This window comes from Ursus americanus, chromosome 3 (assembly GCF_024610735.1).
Source record: "Ursus americanus isolate L20-20 chromosome 3, mUrsAme1.1.p, whole genome shotgun sequence".
Lineage (NCBI taxonomy): Eukaryota > Metazoa > Chordata > Mammalia > Carnivora > Ursidae > Ursus > Ursus americanus.
The window spans coordinates 20,969,491-20,988,160 of record NC_142129.1 but is presented as its reverse complement, the minus strand read 5'-3'; the positions used below and the strand labels follow the sequence as shown (position 1 = coordinate 20,988,160).

Genomic DNA, 18,670 nt, shown 5'->3' with positions numbered 1-18,670 from the left:
GAGAGAAATTTGGGGAAATTATAGCGTTCTTTTTCTACTTCAGATACAGCAACTGGTAGTTGGAATATTAAATTGAGCTCTTTTTAAAAATTTCCTGACCAAAAGCCCATTGGAGATTAGAGGAGATTTTTTAGTACTATATGCAAAGAATTTGAATTCACTTATAAACACTCTCCTCTGACTTTTAATTTAAAAAAGTAGGGTATGGGGGGGCCTGCGTGGCATAGCGGTTAAGCGTCTGCCTTCGGCTCAGGGCGTGATCCCGGCGTTATGGGATCAAGCCCCACATCAGGCTCCTCTGCTGGGAGCCTGCTTCTTCCTCTCCCACTCCCCCTGCTTATGTTCCCTCTCTCGCTGGCTGTCTCTATCTCTGTCAAATAAATAAATAAAAAATCATTAAAAAAAATAAATAAAGTAGGGTATGGTTAATAAAAAAGTAAGTCCTCTCATCCTGCAAAATAATCAAATCATGTATCATCCTGTCGCTGAGAAATAACAACTTACTGTTTTGGTGTATATCTTTCATATGTGCACACATATATTTTTGTTTAACTGAAAAATAGGGATCATACTGCTTTGAATCTGATTTCTTTCAGTGAGTGATACATTATAAACATCTTATTACCATGTTAATAAATACAAATACAAGTTATAACTCTGATGACTGCATACCGGTCTATTTTATGTGTAATTTACTTAACTAGTTTACTTTTGTAAAATATTTAGATTATTTCCAGCTTATTTGCTATTATAAATAATACTGTAATATTATTATATACTTCCATATATACCCCTATCCAAAAATTCTGTAGGATATTGGTAGAATTGGTGAATTATCAGTTGCCCTCCAGAAAGGTAATTTTCATTTCTTCCAGAAGTAAGTAGGATTATTCATTTTCCTGCAGCCACACCATTCTGAGAAGTTTTTATTTTTTTTTTTCGTTTTGTTTTTATCTTTGACAGTTGTTTTTCTCTTTTGAAAATATATCAGTGAGCAGGTGAAATGACCATTTGTGGGAATCTGAAATATTATATATTATGGTGTGTTTTAAGTACAAACATCATCGTTTGTGACTTGTGTTGGTAAAAGGCATAAAGTAAGGAATGTCAGTGGATAAAGAATAAAAGATAATAATCAGCAGTAAATCATTTAAACCTTTAAATATATGATGAAAGACTCTAGCAAATTTTGTGAGGATGAGAATGGTTCATAAAATAGCGACTGAAGCTGAGAGGCAACAAGTTTGTCTGATGGGGCAAAGAAGCAGCCTTCGAAATTTTCTGCCGTGGGAAAAGAAGTATGCTAGCCCATCTCAGAACTGAAACCAGAAAAGCCCTGAAGGGCGAATTTAAGAATGTTTAAAGACCCTATCCATTTATATAGAGTATTTTCAATTAGAGTAGTAATAGTAGCATAAAAATATGGAACACAGTATTCTTCTTTTCTGATTGTGATTACTTTTTGATTTTAGTTCTGGGAGCTAATGTCTTACATTGGAAAAAACACTAGATCTGAACCTTGGATTGATCTTCAAGTCTTGTAACTTAATCTTTCTGGAGATCACTTTGCTCATGGATAAAATGGCAGAAGAGCCACCTACGGGTCTTTATAAACATCAATGAAACTTCATTTATTTAAGAAGTATTTATTGAGCTCCTGCTATGTGCTAGATATTATCCTAGGCTCTGTGGATATGTCAATGAAGAAAATAAACAAAAATTCCTATCCCCAAGCTTCTATCTTGTGAAGGAAGACTAGCAATAAACGTAAGAAGGAATTTATATGTTAATAAGTATTATGAAAAAGAACTAAAACAGGTTAAGAACTATTTTTGTACCAGTGAGGGAGCTGGGTATGTGATTTTTAAATAAGAATATTAGGATAGACCTCACTGCAAAGGTGACATTTGAGTAGTGACCTGAAGAACATGAGGGTGGAGGGGCACCTGGGTGGCTCAGTTGGTTAAGCAACCAACTCTTGATTGTGGGACTCAGGTCATGACCTCAGGGTTGTGAGATCAAGCCCCACATCGGGCTCCATGCTCAGAGCAGAGTTGGCTTGAGATTCTTCCTCTCCCTCTGCCCCTCCACCAACTTGTGCGTGGGCTCTCTCTCTGTCTCTGAAATAAATATATAAATAAATCTTTTATTTTTTTACAAGATTTTATTTATTTATTTGACAGAGAGAGAGGCAGCGAGAGACGGAACACAAGCAATGGGAGTGGGAGAGGGAGAAGCAGGCTTCCCGCTGAGCAGGAAGTCCGATGCGGGGCTCAATTCCAGAACGCTGGAATCATGACCTGAACCAAAGGCAGATGCTTAACTACTGAGCCACCCAGGCGCCCCTAAATAAATCTTTAAAAAATAATAATAAAGAATATGAGGGAATGAATCATGTAGGTATTTGAGAGGAAAAGTGTTCCAGATAGGTAATAGACAAGGCTCTGAGGTTAAAAATATACATGGATTATTTGAGGAATAAATTGGGAACAGTGTGGTGGAAGTAGAATGAGTGAGGTGATTGTGGTAGGAAATGAGGTCAGAGAGATAAGAAGGGGACAGCTGGTGAAGAGTCTATGGCTTTTACTCTGAGTGAAAGGAGAACATTGACAGATTTTATGTAGAGAAATAACACACTCAGATTTCTCTTTTAATAAAAACCATTCTAGGTTTTCTTCCAAGAGAACTGAGTAAAAGGTTGTGGCTGTTTTCACTCAGATGGGGAATTCTTCAGAAACAACAGGTTTGTGTGTTGGGAAGAATGAGTTCAGTTTGATGCACTTTAGGTTTTCGAGATCACATGTTGGCATTTGGAGGAACGGCATGGGTCGATTATTACATTTGTGAGTCATCAACAAAGAAAAGGAGCTTGCTTCGAGAGTGAGAAGAGTAGAGAGATGGCATTATCTGATGATCACCACCATTTGAGGGAAGGCAGAGGAGGAGACACTCCATAAAAGAGATCAAGAAAGCCCAGGAGGATTCTGGATAAACTTTGAAGATTGCACCAACAGAATTTCTTGATGTATTGGGTACGGGTATGAGAGGAGAGCAGTCAGGGCATCGTGAGAATCTTGTCTACTACTAATTTGAACTGATAGTCAGAGGCCCGTTTTATTTATTTATTTACTTTTTTAATTTTAATTTTTATTTATTTTTAAAGATTTTATTTTTAAGTAATCTCTAACGCCAGTGTGGGGCTTGAACTCATTCCCCGAGATCAAAGAGTCACATGCTCCACTGACTGAGCCAGCCAGGCGCCCCTGGCCCATTTTAGATATTTGAGAAGACATAGACCTTTTTTTTTTTTTTACCAACCCTTAGATGAATTCAAGAGTTTGAGGAACACTGCTACATTGCAGGCAGAGTAGATAGAAGTTGCTTTATGTGAATTGAAATAGAGCATGAAAATACCTTTTTAACTTAAGTTTCATATTAAATTAGATACCTAGTGTTTCATTCTGTGGGACCTTACCCTTTCTGTACTGCTGGGCTGGCTTGTTTATTTTTCTTATTGTTCTTATGGAAAACAGTTATTTAGTTAAAATATAAATTTGGAGGGAGAGAAGTATACTTTATGCCAAGAAATGTGTCTTTGTTCTTAATGGTACCACACAGTACAATAAATAAAGTGCCACCGATTATTTTTCCCTGTAACATTCAAATTTACAGACTTACCAACAATTTGGGGTAGAAAGGAGCAAAAGAAAAACTTTTTAATAGGGTTAATTCCTGTCCTTTAGGTACAGGACACAGTTGTTGGCTGAAATAGAATTCTAGACTGCAGACATAAGTCCAATGATGAGTTTTTGCAGGCCAAAGAAAGCTTAGAAAAAAGAAGAGAGAAAACACACCCTCTAGGAAAATGGATCTCTTGACTGGATTTAATAGGATGGTAGGTGTGTTGGTTAAGTTATTTCAGAGCATAAAGGATAAAGACTTTCTTAGGATAGCTCACTAAAAGAGAAGTTATTATGAGAACATCCAGACAGTTCAGGCATTGCCTCAACCTTTGAACAGTGAGGCCTGATGGAGAATTTTTAGGGTCTTAGAACAATTCTACTAGCAAGGACTCACTATAGTAGCTTTTCTTCTAACTGAACCTCTGTCTTTCTGCTTCTTTTTACCTGCTTCTCCTGTTCTACTTATTACTCCAAATTCTGCTTTCCCTCAACCTCATAGCTTCCAAAGACAGACAGACAGACAGACAGATAGGTACATGTGGCTTTGGTAAATAAGTAGGTAGGTAGATAGGAAGAAAGGAAAGAAAAGAGGGATAGGAAGGGAAGGAATCTACCTACCATCTTGTGTCTTCTGTTTACTGACTTCTGTGTTTTGTGTGCGTTTTATGTCCTGGTGTATCTCACATTCAGATTCTCTAAGAGAGTATCTTCTTCAAGAGGGCTCCCTGGGGAGAACATCCCTATTGGGAGTAATTCTGCCAGGCTACTTTATAAACTGCTGATCAAGCTTGAGGCGATTGCTTTTGTCTCAGGTGCCAAAACTGGTCTAACCCATTTTGGACGAGATGGTAGAGTAACATGACCTCTGCCTAAGGAGCTCTCTCATCTGAGGGCTAGAAGGCTAGCTGACAGTCCTGGTACTATCTGATATAACAGAGCTGTAAAATTTTGCTCGTCTTTGCCCTGCTTGAAATATAGGTACTCTATCTCTGAGATTTGCTCTAAAGACGGGAAATTATTGATGCCATCAGCCTGAACACCATTGTGAAAGGCTCATTATTTTCCTTTCCCAAGTGCAATTAAATGTCTTCTTTTCTTTCTCTCTAGAATATTTTGAAAAGCATACCAACTTATTACAAATAAATCCATATATAATTATGCCATAACAAAAGATTTAAATAGATAAACTGTCCCAAGCAGACTTTTTTTTCCTGTTAGGAACTAACTCATTTTTTCCTTTTCAGCTTTGGAATCAGGTGATTCTGCGTTTGATTCTATTTCTGCCAGTTTTAGCTCTTATCTTGGCCAAGTTCATTGTCTGAGCCTCAGTTTCTCATCTGTAAAAAATGATGATAAAGCTTATTGTCATCAGAGTGGGGTAAATGAAGTAATATATGTAAAATACTAAATACAGTGTCTAGCACATAACACACTTGATAAGTGGTTGCTACAGTTGTTTTTGTTATTATTGACTGAGACAGGAAATAATCTTATTAAAAATATTTAATCAGTTTAAAAAATATATATTTTCAGTCAGTGTTAATGATACTCCTGGAAAGAAACTATACTTGTTTCTGTTTCTGAAGTACCTGTTAGGCACCTCTGGTGGAATGCATATTACACGGCTCTAACCAGGTATTTTTATTCTAGCTCTGCTTGTTTTTATGAAACATATTTGGCTCTTTTACAGTTTTGTTATGTAAAATATTTGACATGTTCACTATGATTAGTAGTTGATTTAATCTTAGCTTGTAGTTTTAAGAGGAGGGTAGGAAGTGAGTGCTCCTCCCCAGCCTCTAGCGCTGTGACTGCCTGTGACCACCTGGCATTACCGTTACAGCTCCAGGACTTCACAGCCACGCCGTCTCCATGGCTGTGTTCGTACTTCTAGATTCCCAAACACAGGTTTTTGTTCGGTAGCCACAGTGACTCCTCAGACACATTCCACTTCAGGTCTGATTGACATTTCTGATGTTTTCTCATAACTCCAGACAGTTATTATTCCTGTTTACATTTTCTAGGTTTGAAGAAAAGGCCCAGATGGATCCCCTTAGTGCTCTGAAATATTTACAAAACGATCTTTATATAACTGTGGATCATTCGGACCCAGAAGAGACAAAAGAGGTAAAGGTTATAAACTTCAGAAAGTGAGCATTTAAAAAAAAAAAAGTCTTTCTAACTCATACTTGCTGATTTTTCTTTTAGATGTTTAAAGGAAAATGAGGAAAATATGGTAACACTAATAATTTTTAAAGTAGCACAGAGCAGTTGAAATAAAAACTGAACAGACTTACTTTCATGTGGTGATAAAAGGTTCAGGTCACACAGAAAGCCCTTGATCCATTCAGAAAAGGGTTCTCAGGTTTAAAGTTTTAACTTAGACCTTAGTTTTGTGTGTTGGGAAGGAAATAGAAATTTTTACATCCATAGTCCCATGCTTCTTTCACTTAAGGATTACATAATGGCTCAGTATAAACTTTTCTCTTGATACTCCAAAATCCCGTAAGAGAAGAAAGAAAACTCGCCTCTTTTGTAAGAAGAAAGTGAAGAGAGGCTGGTAGGAATAGAATCCCTGCTTCCTTGATACTTAGTTATGTGAATGTCATAGCAGGGTAGTTCAACTAGTCTACCGACTTCTTTCATCAGGAGTCCCTAACCTTGAGAAATTAGTAGCAGATCATTACTTTTCAGGGGTTTTTTGGTTACCTAATACTGGAGGGAAAAGAGAAGTTGTAATATTTTTAGAGCATATTTGGTTATCTACAGTGTGTGAATACACCTGCAGTGAGCTTCATAGTCTTACAGCCTGTCTCCCTACTAACCGCTGAGATTCCTTTTGTCACTGTTAACTTTTGCCAAGCATCCTTGTGCATAGTTCATCTAGCCCCATCTGAACTGCAATCCATTTTACCCTCCACTCACAGAATTGGTGCTGGTGATCCTGCCCCTGCTGTCTATTTCCCTGTTCTCTGTTGCTTTGCTTTGGCTTTGCAATAGCAACATCAAGCAGTGCTTTTTTCTTGTTCAGCAGTGACACAGGTCTCAGATTTAATGTCAAATCACTTTCAGGTACCAGGTTCATTGTACTTTCAAACAGCAGAGCCTGCATGTCCTTGGCACCAAAACAAAGAGATTCTCTTTCATAGTTGCCTACTGTGAAAATAAGCCTGATTCCTCTTAGTCAGTAATGGTTATAACCCTTCCCTAGGTGGAGAATCAGTAGAACACGCTTTAGAACCCCCCTAAAGGGGGACAGTTAATTGTCTCTCCTTGAGTCTTCAGACAGTTCATGATACTATTTGAAATGGGGAAATTATCATAGGTTTGCCAAGTAGCAGAATATGTTCGGTTTCATCTGTTAATGGCTTATAACTGAACATAGTTGTAAAGAGTCTATTAATGTTCATTTTTATTAGACCATGCATTTGAAAGTTATAAATAGATTTCCTTGTGTTTTCTCCATAGTCTCTCTAAAATGGCTGTAACCCGGGAACATTCATTTTTCTCTTATTTTTTAAAACCAAAACAAAACAGAATATTGCAAAGTAAATAAATTCAGCTGTGTGAACTGCAAGTAGGCCAAAAAAACCAGACAGTTTGTTCTTAAAGCTAAGCTAATGGGAAGAACCAGGACAGGGAGCTATCTTAAGTTCAAGCAGAGCCATTTTAAAAATTTTGATAGCAGGTTTCTCTTTTTCTCCTTTCCTCGGTAGTTTGAAATTATGATTTTGTATGCCACAGACTTACATTTTTTAAAAGCTTTATCTGTCACGAGTTGGTTAGCCCTAATAGAAGTTAGTTAAAATGGTGCCGTGCACGTGTGTGTTCGCATCGGAATTGCTTCAGACACTTTTTCAAAACAACATCCTCACCCTAAGATTCTCTTGTCTGCTCTTAGATAACAAAACACTCTGACGTGGAGGATTACTGGTCTGTAAGATTATTATTTTGTTTAAAAATGTGTAAAGGGATTTTTGTTTTGAGAAAAGAAATCCTTTGGTGACAGTTCTAGAGTATATACTTAGAATATTTGTTTAGAATATTTGTTAATAAGGCATATAAGGGGCGCCTGGGTGGCTCAGTTGTTAAGTGTCTGCCTTCGGCTCAGGGTGTGATCCCAGAGTCCTGGGATCGAGCCCCACATCGGGCTCCTCCGCTGGGAGCCTGCTTCTTCCTCACCCCCCCCCCCCCGTGTTCCCTCTCTCGCTGGCTATCTCTCTCTGTCAAATAAATAAATAAAATCTTAAAAAAAAAAATAAGACATATAGATCTTCACTTTCCTTATACCATTCCACTTATCAAAAAAGACCTTACTGTTGTTTTCTGTAGAAGCTTGTTTTTGTTCTCTTTATATATTTTACGAATTTTTTTTATTATATTAAATGATTGTATCAGCAACTAGAAGTGGTCTTTAGATTTTCCCTTTTTTGGGAGACCGGTTGTCGTGATGATGATCATCATTGTGCCTATGATTGGAAAAATGATGGTGGACTACCAGCTGTATACAAAATAATGATTCTTCGCCTCCCTCCAGTCTCCAGAACATGGATTCTGAATTGGCGATGAGCTGCTGATAAACCTTATGAAAATGATTTTTTTTTTCTAGAAAAGGCCCAAGAGAAGGTTGCCTAAATTCTGCCGTTTTCAGGGAAGATTCTATAATAGAGAAGGAATGAGAAAAACAAGTTTTGAGCCAGTATTGCACATTTTGTATTAATTACATTTCTGCTGAGCTTCCAAAGTACTGGTGTCATTCATCTAACAGATGTGTATTGAGTCCCTACAATATGCCAGGCATTCTTCTAGGCACAGGAAATGTGTTGGTGAAGCAAGCAAAATAGCTGCCTGGGTGGTACTTACTACTAGTGGTGAGAGACGATAAACATATTAACTAAGCAAATTATATAGTACATTGGTAGTGATAAGTATTATGGGAAAATTAAAGAGAGATAAAAAGGGTAAAGAGAGATCAGAGTTAGAACCGGTGAGAATTGGACAGTTGGAGTATTAAATAGATGCCCTTAATAGGCCTCATTTAGAAATGAGATGTACACAAAGACTTGAAGGGCGTGAGGAAGTTATGTAAGCAGATAATCTGGGGAAGATAATCCTGGCAAAGGGAGGGTTAGAACAAAGACCTGAGGGTGGGAGCATCCTGGCTTTGTTCAGGAGAACAGCAAGGAGACCGCTGTGGTTGGAGTAGAGGCAAGAATGATGGGAGTAGCCACAGATGAGGTAGAAGAGGTAAGAGCAGAGATTGGGAGATCAGATTGTGAATGTTTTCACTCTGAATGAATAAGGAGCCAGGTCAGGGTATTGTGCAGAAGAGTGATGCGATCTGCTTTATGTCTTACTTAAGATCACTAAGATCGAAGATCACTCTGACTGCTGTGTTGAGAATAGACTAAAGGAGGGTAAGAATGGAGGTGGAGAGATCTATAAGGGAGACTGTAGAAATCTAAGCAAGGGATTATTGTAGTGCACACCAAAGTAGCAGCAGTAGAAATAGAAGTAAAGTAGATCAGATTCTCAATGTATATTAAAGGTAGAACCAACAGTGGGAATGCAGTCTGATGCAGCCACTATGGAAAACAGTAGGGAGGTTCCTCAGAAAGTTAAAAATAGAACTGCCACACGATCCAGCAATAGCACTACTAGGTATTTGCCTGAAGAATACAAAAACACTAATTCAAAGGGATACATGTACTTTGATGTTTATAGCAGCATTGTCTACAATAGCCAAATTATGGAAATAGCCCAAGTATCCATCAGTTGACACACACACATAGACATACACACACAATTGAATATTACTCAGCCATAAAAAAGAGTGAAGTCTTGTCATTTGCAACAGTGTGGATGGAGCCAAAGAGTATTATGCTAAACGAAATAAGTCAGAGAAAGACAAATACCATATGATCTCACTCATATGTGGAATTTAAGAAACAAAACAAATGAGCAAAGGGGGGGAAAAGAGGCAAACCAAGAAACAGACTTTTTAAAGTACTCTCTACACCCAGCGTGGGGCTCAAACCTGCAACCCCAATTCAAGAGTCGCACGCTCTACCGACCGAGCCAGGCAGGTGCCCCAACAGTCTCTCAACTATTGAGAACAAAGTAATGGTTACCAGGAGTTTGGGGGGGGGGTGTTAAATAGGTGATGGGAATGAAGGAATGCACTTGTTGTGATGAGCACTGGGTGGCGTATGGGAGTGTTGAATCTCTATATTGTACACTTGAAACTAATAGTACACCGTATGTTAACTAACTGGAATTTAAAAATTAAAAAAAAAAAAATTAAAACAAACGGATCAATTGGATGTAGAGTTTGAAAGAAGTGACTCCAGAGTTACTAGCCTTAGTAGACGGAGTTACTGTCTACTGAAATGAGAAGCCTCTGGGTAGACCCAGTTTGTGGTCATAGGTGGGGGCTCCTGAATGGGATTGAGAGTATAATGTTGGGTATCTCCAGTTTGAGATGCCCGTTGAACAGCCAACCTTATACGTTGAGGTGGCAGTTGGATATTCATGTCTGGCTTTGTTCAGATTGTGTAATATCACTTGGTACCTTTAAAATCCTAGGCCAGTACATATCAGTTCCACTTAATCAGATTATTAAAATAATAGTTTTCGCCCTATCCTTTTGTATGTAGAACCAGTGGGTTTATCTTTCACCTTAGAAATCAGAAAAGAGGAACAAATTAACCCTCAAATAAGTAGAAGATAGGAAATTAGTGAAATAAGAAACAATAGAAAAAAATTCAAAAAGTGAAAAGTTGGTTGTTTGAAAAGGTGAATAAAATAGCAAGACTTACAAAGAAAAAAATAGTGAAAATATAAATTATCAGCATCATTATGGACCCTAAATATATATAAAGGGAATAAGGAGATACTATGAATAGCTGGCAACAAATTCAGCAACTTGATGAAATGGACAAATTCCTTGGAAGACACAGCAAAACAGACACAGGAAGAATTAGAAAATCTTAAGGAGCTCCATATCACAGACATAGATTGAATTTGTAATTGAAAACTTTCTAACAGAAAACTAGTTCTAAATGGCTTTCTCAGGGCACCTGGGTGGCTCAGTTGGTTAAGCATCTGCCTTCAGCTCGGGTCATGATCCCGGGTCCTGGGATGGAGCGCTGCATCGGGCTCCTTGCTCAGTGGGGAGTCTGCTTCTCCTGCTCCCTCTCCCCCTGCTCATGTTCTCTCTCTCTCAAATAAACAAAATCCTTTTAAAAAATTATTTAAAAAATGGCTTTCTCAGTAAATTCAGTCAGCCATTTAAGGAAATAAAAATAGCAATTCTTCATAGATTCTAAGAAACCAGAGGAAGACAGAACACTTTCTACATTCTGTTATGAAGCAGGTTGATTCTGATATTAAAAACTCAACAAAAATATTACAAGCAGAGAAAATTATAGACCTCTTATGAATGTAGATGCAAAATTCTTAATAAAATTTTAGTTAATTGAATCCAGCAGTATATAAAAAGGTTAATAATGCACAATGACCAAGTGAGGGTTTATTCTAGGAATATAAGGTTGGTTTAACATTTGAAAATCATTGGGGCGCCTGGGTGGCACAGTGGTTAAGTGTCTGCCTTCGGCTCAGGGCGTGATCCCGGCGTTGTGGGATCAAGCCCCACATCAGGCTCCTCCGCTATGAGCCTGCTTCTTCCTCTCCCACTTCCCCTGCTTGTGTTCCCTCTCTCGCTGGCTGTCTCTATCTCTGTTGAATAAATAAATAAAATCTTTAAAAAAAAAAATTGAAAATCAGTCATTCACCACCCTGATAGAACGAAGGAGGAAAACCACAGATCATCTCAGTAAATGAAGAATAAGCATTTGACATGATCCAAAAGCCATTCATGATTCAAAACAAAACAAAACAAACCTTAGCAAACTAGGAATGAAAAGAAACTTCCTAAATCTCATAAAGGGCATCTATGAAAAACATAACTAGTACTGTATTTAATTATAAAACTCTTTCCCTAAAGACTATGACAAGGAAAGGATGTCTGCTGTCAGTAGACAGCCTCTATTCAGCATTGTGCCGGAAGTCGTAGCTAGTGCAATAAGAAAAACAGCATATGGATTGGAAAGGAGAAAGGAAAATTGTGTGTAGATTACATTATTGTGTACATGGAAAACTCCATGCAATCTACAAAACAATAATACTAATACCAAGAAAAGTGAATTTAGCAAGATTACAGAATACAAGGTCAGTAGAAAAAAAATTATTTTTATATTAGCAATGAACAATTATAAAATGAAAATTTTAAACCTGTTTATATTAATGCCAAAATAAATATGTAGTAATAAGTCTATTGTAAGAAATTAAAGAAGACCTAAATAAATGGAGAGAGAGATCACATTTATGGATTGAAAGACTAATATTTGTTAAGATTTCCATTCTCCCCAAATCGGTTTTTAATTTAATGCAGTCCCTATCAATATTATGGCAAGTTTGGGTTTCTTTGTTGTTGTTGAAAAAAAAATAGGCATGGGGCGCCTGGGTGGCACAGCGGTTAAGCGTCTGCCTTCGGCTCAGGGCGTGATCCCGGCGATCTGGGATCGAGCCCCACATCAGGCTCCTCCGCTATGAGCCTGCTTCTTCCTCTCCCACTCCCCTTGCTTGTGTTCCCTCTCTCGCTGGCTGTCTCTATCTCTGTCGAATAAATAAATAAAATCTTAAAAAAAAAAATAGGCAAACTGATTATAAAATTCATACGGAAAAGCAGAGGCCCTGGATTGGTCAAAACACTCTTGAAAATAGAAAAACAAAGAGGTTTCATACTACCTGATTTCGGGATTTTGTATAAGCCACAATAATCAAGGAGTTGTGGTACCTGGCTTAAGGATAGACAGATAGATCAATAGAAAAGAACAGAGTTCAGAAGTAGACCCACATGTATGTGGTCAGTTGATTTTTTTGGCCGGGATGCCAAGTCCAATGGGGACTTGGTAAGTCTTTTTTTTTTTTTTTAATGTTTTTTTATTATGTTAGTCACCATACAGTACATCCCCGGTTTCCGATGTAAAGTTCGGTGATTCATTAGTTGCGTATAACACCCAGTGCACCATGCAATATGTGCCCTCCTTACTACCCATCACCAGTCTATCCCATTCCCCCACTCCCCTCCCCTCTGAGGCCCCCAGTTTGTTGATAAGTCTTTTTAACAAATGGTGCTGATATCTCAACCCCTGTCTCACTCTTTACACAAAAACTAATTTAAGATGGACCTAAATATAAAATCTAAAACAATTAAAGCTTCAAGAAGAAAACATCTTTACAACCTTGGGATAGACAGAGATTTCTTGGACATGACACAAAGGCAGTAAGCATAAGAGAAAAAATATGGGGGCTCCTGGGTAGGAAGTCGGTTAGGTGTCTGACTCTTGATTTGAGCTCAGGTCATGATCTGGGAGTTGTGAGATTGAGCCCTGCGTCGGGCTCTGCACTGGGCTTGGAGCCTGCTTGGGATTCTTTCTCCCTGCCCCTGTTCCTTTTCCCTCCTCCCCCCGACCTGCCACATGCAGTCTCTCTCAAACAATAAATAAATCTTTAAAAAAAAAAAGAAAGAAAGAAAGAAAAAATCTTGATAAGTTGGGATTTCAACAGCAGTAAAATTTCATAAAAGACACTAGAAAAATAGACAAGCCACAGACTAAATAATACTTGCAGTAGATATATAGGACAGAGGACTAATACCCAGAATATAAAAAAAAAAAAAAAAAAACTTCCATAGATTTAAAATTCTTCCTTTTGTTCCCTTTTTTCCTAACTCTTGCTTAGATAATTCCTTCTAGGATATTTGTCCAGTTTCTGACCTTCAAAAGACCATTCATCAGGGCTTATGAATATTAATGTGATTGATACCTGAAATTTTAAAGGCTGGAAGCACAGGTATAAAATACATCCTGAGGAATCCGTGGTATCAGCCACTTAGGTCTTACAAAGTGCAGAGTAATTCCATTGAGCGTCTACTCATTGGTCTACTCTCTTCCTTTAATTTACCTATTTTCCAGCATCCTCATTCAAGGTAAAGATAGTTGCCCCAAATTAAAGTAAATACTGTAGTTCTAAATATTCTCAATTTCAGTTGACCTATTGTTTGTTCACAATGCATACTTTAATAAATTTAAAAAATAAAATAATTTTAAGACTTGGTCCAGTATTTTGGAAAGCAGTCCAGTAGGAAAATCAGCATATTCTTTAATCTAAATGTAGTGTTGTTCTTACTACTATTTGGTGAGTAGACTCAGGCAGCACATGTGCAGAGACATACAGTGGCTAATAAATGGTCAAAAGGATACATTATTTTTCTCTAATGTGCTTAGCTAGCTAATTTGCTTCTATTTTTCTTTTACAGTTTCAGCTCCTAGCTTCAGCTCTATTCAAATCTGGTTCAGATTTTACAGCTCTAGGTAAGTATTCCTGTGTAGTTTATCCAGCTTAGATGCCCTAGCATTTGGGGAATTGGGTTTTGGTTTCTTTTAAATGAAACATCAGGTGAGTTGTTCATCTAAACAAATGGAGCAAGTTTCAGGGTAGCATACAAAATTTCTAATAACCTGCTACAAAGTTATTTTCCATGCATCAGTCACCAGTTCATGCAGTTCCTGTTACACCAGTTGCTGGGTTATTCTACAAACACATGGCAGGAGAAGCATAATTAAAATAAATTCACTTGGATAGCGTTGTTTTGAAATGTAAACTATAAATTACTGATATACTTACTATGAGATAACACTTCTTGGTTGAATGATTTTTCCTCTCAGTTTGTTCTTTGTGGAATTGTGGGGGATCAACAGATTGGTGATGGGGTAGGCAGTGAAAAAATGTTTTGAGATCCGAGAAAATGCATTATCTCTTTCCTGAAAATGGGAATTTTTGTGTGCTGTTATCGTAATTGTTTAAGATACACTGTACTTGAAACTCCGGTGTTTCTCAGACACCCCAGATAGGAGCATCAGTCTTCATTTCGGAATACTTTCATTTGGTATTAGTGAATTATTAAAGTAAGCTGGACTGTAGTGAAGTGGGAATCTGTAGAAGTTCCACAACCCAGAGTTTTATTTAGGTCCATTTTTAAGACTCTTTTCATTAGGATAAGTCATTATGATAGCTTTACTTTTTCAACAAGATTGTAGGCTTTTGAAGTTTGGGAATTTCCAGCTTTCCTCTTGTCATTATAAAATATAGTCACACAGTGAATGCTTATTAATTCCATTGATGCCAGTGCTATTATTGTTTGCCTTAGAATTGAGCGGTAATATTGAAAATTTCCAGTATATGTAATACAGATACTACTCTTAATCTCTGGAATAAAATAACATTTTAGAATATCAGTTTAATTTCTTCATTGCTTGTCCTTTTGTCTCCTAAAGGTGAACCATACCTCAAAGGAAAAAAACAGAGCATATATAATTCTGCTATTTCTCAACAGGATGGGAAAGAATAGGAATTTTCATTGGGGTCTTGTCCTTTCTTGTTCCATAACCAGTAATTGAGGCTTCTCCACTGATGTAGGCAATCCTAGTCCTGAGTTCTAATTCCAGAATACAAAGGATTCCACAGGGCAGGACTGAGCAGACTGCTGTAAAACATATGTTCTCTGAAAACTTAGATAATCATTTACCACGATTCCATACACTTAATGTTTTGAGGCTAATGGAGATCTTAAGTATCTCTGTGATGGAGAACCGAGGTATAAGCATTATTTTAGAAAGTCCATACCCTTGTGAATTTCATCATTTGAAACAGATTTAGTGATACATGAATTAGGAGCCTGGCACATAGATATTCTGTTTGAATAAGCATGTGCCTTGTTATGTATGGATACCAGAGCCCAGAGCCATTATTTTGATTTTATTGGTGGGGAGCACTAAAATTTCTCTGGCTGACTTATATTTAGCCTTTAGAACAAGAATTTCTTGGCAGTTATTTAAATGTGTTAGGCTGGTGTCAGCAAATATTTTACCTTTAACTTAACTCCTTTCTTCAGTCTCTGCCCTGTTCACCGCCAGCTAATATATTTTATCAGGAACAGTTTGTTTTACTTGGATTCCAAGCAAACCTCAGATACACTGAGAACAATACAAACAATAGAAAAAAAATTTAAAAAGAAAATTCCTATGGGGTTTTATTTCCTACCTTGTCTGAAGGGAGGCAGTATCTTTAGTAGTTAAGAGATGAGAGTGTAGGAGAGCAGTTAAGAGTCAGAATTTAGGTTCAGATATCAGCTCTGCCACTTGCTAATTTCAGAAGTGACCTTGAGCAAGTTACTTTTCTAATAATTGATTTTTCCATCTGTAAGATGGAAGTAATAAGAGTACTTACCTCAAGTTGTTGAGAGAAATGAAATAATTATGGAAAACACTTAGCCCAATAAAACAGTAAGTGGTCCCATTCAGGGTGCTATTAATTATTACTACCTCCCTTAAAAATGTAATCTTGGGGCGCCTGGGTGGCTTAGTCGGCTAAGCATCCAACTCTTCATTTTGGCTCAGGTCATGACCTCAGGTTCATGAGATCAAGCCCCACATGGTGCTCTGCACTCAGCAGGGAGTCAGCTTCTCTCCCTCTACATCTGCCCCTCACCCCCCCTCCCCGCTCACGCACGTGCATGCACGCATGCTCGCTCTTTCTCTCTCTCTCAAAAAAAAATATTTTTTTAAAAAAGAATTAAAATCAAATGGGTTATTTCATGTATATATGTATATATATATATTTTTTAAAGATTTTTATTTTTAAGTAATTTCTGCACCCAGTGTGGGGCTTGAACTCACAACCCCAAGATCAAGAGTCACATGCTCTACTGATTGAGCCAGTCAGATGACCCTTGATATATACATTTTTCGTGTACAGAAAACTAAATATTTCATTTTCTAAATTCTCCAAGAATACTTGCTTCCACCAAACTTTCTGACTGACTTCTTTCAGAATTGTTTATCTTAACCTCTTACTGAGAAATGAAAGTATTTATTAATATCGTATGTAATTTAAAGAATTAGGGGCACCTGGGTGGCTCATTCTGTTAAGCATCTGCCTTTGGGTCAGGTCATAATCCTGAGGTCCTGGAATCAAGCCCCACATGGGGCTCCCTGCTCGGCGGGGAGCCTGCTTCTCCCTTTCCCTCTGCCTGCTACTACCCCTGCTTATGTTCTCGTGCTCTCTCTCTCTGTGTCAAATAAATAATAATATCTTTAAAAAAGTTAAAAAGATGGAAAGTGATTTATGAATAGCTGGCATTGTCTTGGTTTTGAAAAATCACTGACTTCAGAGAAAAACAACCTCTGGGGATGTCTAATTTAGAGCTTCTGGTGGCTGTGGGCACTTTTAAACTTGAACTCAGACATTTTGTTAATTTTTAGAGCTGTGTCTTGTTTCCAGAAAGTATGCACTAGCGCAATTTAAGCATATTTTCAGCAAGGTATGTGACAAGTAGGAAAAATCTGGTTTGTAATGCATGTTGCCTTTTTTGATCTTCACACCTCTTCTTAGAACTTTTAAGTCCAAATATGATGTGCAAAATATGAATTCAGACAGATGTTTAAAACATTTTATGCCTAAAGTAGTGCTTTTTGTCATTGTGTTGACATTTATGAATGAGGAGCCTTAAGAATTTCGCACATTTGCTGTGCCCTTTTAGCCTTTAAAATTTTGCTATATCCACCAAATTTAGATTTCAGCAAGATACTTTCTTCAGCCTCTTGTCTGTAGCCCACATGTTTACAGGTACTTTTTCTATAACAGTAAGTTTATTATTAGCAATAGAAAGGATCAGCGAACTTGTATCCAGGAGAAAAAGGAGAATTTTTGCTATTTCTTCTTTACCGTAAGTAGGAAACATTACCTCGTCTGTATAGGTTGTTAAGTTAAAAGTATATTCCTAGGGGCGCCTGGGTGGTGTAGTCGGTTAAGCATCCGACTCTTGGTTTCACCTCAGGTGGTGGTCTCAAGGTGAGATTGAGCCCTGCGTCAGGCTCCTTGCTCAACGTGGGGTCTACTTCAGATTCTCTCTCCCTCTTCCTCTGCCCCTCCCGCTCATTCTCTCTCTCTCTCTCATATAAATAAATCTTAAAAAAAAAAAAAAAAAAACGGAAAGAAAAGAAAAAAAATACATTCCTAATAGGTCACTTTTCTTTTTAGAGCAGTCATTGTCTTCAGTGATGGTAGTAGTGGTAAAGCTATAGCTGGTATTTATTGAGCACTTACTTTGGGGCCTTAACTCATTTAATTTCCATAATAATCCTATGAAGTAGTTACTATTATGATCCCCTTTTATATAGGAAGAAACTGGGACACAGAGAAGCTTAGGTAACTTGCCCAGGAATAATACTAATGAATGGCGAAACTAGGGTACAAAGTTTAATAGTATGGCTTCAGAGCTCACTCTCTAAACCACCAACTTTACTACTTCTCATTGAGCTTCACCAGCGTCTGCTGCTCTGAGTAATTAGTTCCTCATTCCATTTTATGATGAAAATGAAGTGAGAGAAACACTGATTCAGAGTATGAGGTTTAGAATCTATATTACCTTTTTTTTTTTTTTAAGATTTTATTTATTTATTTGACAGAGATAGAGACAGCCAGTGAGAGAGGGAACACAAGGAGGGGGAGTGGGAGAGGAAGAAGCAGGCTCCCAGTGGAGGAGCCCAATGCAGGGCTCGATCCCAGGACCTTGGGATCACGCCCTGAGCCAAAGGCAGATGCTTAACGACTGAGCCACCCAGGCGCCCCTATATTACCTTTTTTTGTCCTAGCTCTGCCATTTAATTAGTCATGTTACTGTTCATGAGTTTCCTAGTGCCTACCCCTTTTTAATGTATTAAAAAAAAAACAAAACTTTAAGGCTCTCCTTGAACAACTTTCTTCAATCTCTGTCTCTTCTCCAGTGTAATCATTCATTATCTGGCAGATCTTTACAAACATGCACAACTATATACACAGACCTACAAATACAGTGATTCTCTTCA

The 18,670-nt window shown here is 37.7% G+C and overlaps 1 protein-coding gene across 12 annotated transcripts in view; it reads left to right on the top strand.

The window, feature by feature from the left end:
• The window catches only part of MKLN1 (muskelin 1), a 331,746-nt gene that overhangs the window by 296,098 nt on the left and 16,978 nt on the right, over positions 1–18,670 (top strand). For all 12 annotated transcript variants that reach the window (XR_015723840.1, XR_015723838.1, XR_015723836.1 and 9 more), the window contains 2 exons: positions 5,705–5,807; positions 14,062–14,116. Coding sequence is in view for 4 of the 12 variants with exons in the window: in XM_087860825.1 (XP_087716951.1) it covers positions 5,705–5,807; positions 14,062–14,116 (158 nt within the window). In the remaining 8 variants the exon portion in view is untranslated. The remainder of the gene's footprint in view (positions 1–5,704; positions 5,808–14,061; positions 14,117–18,670) is intronic.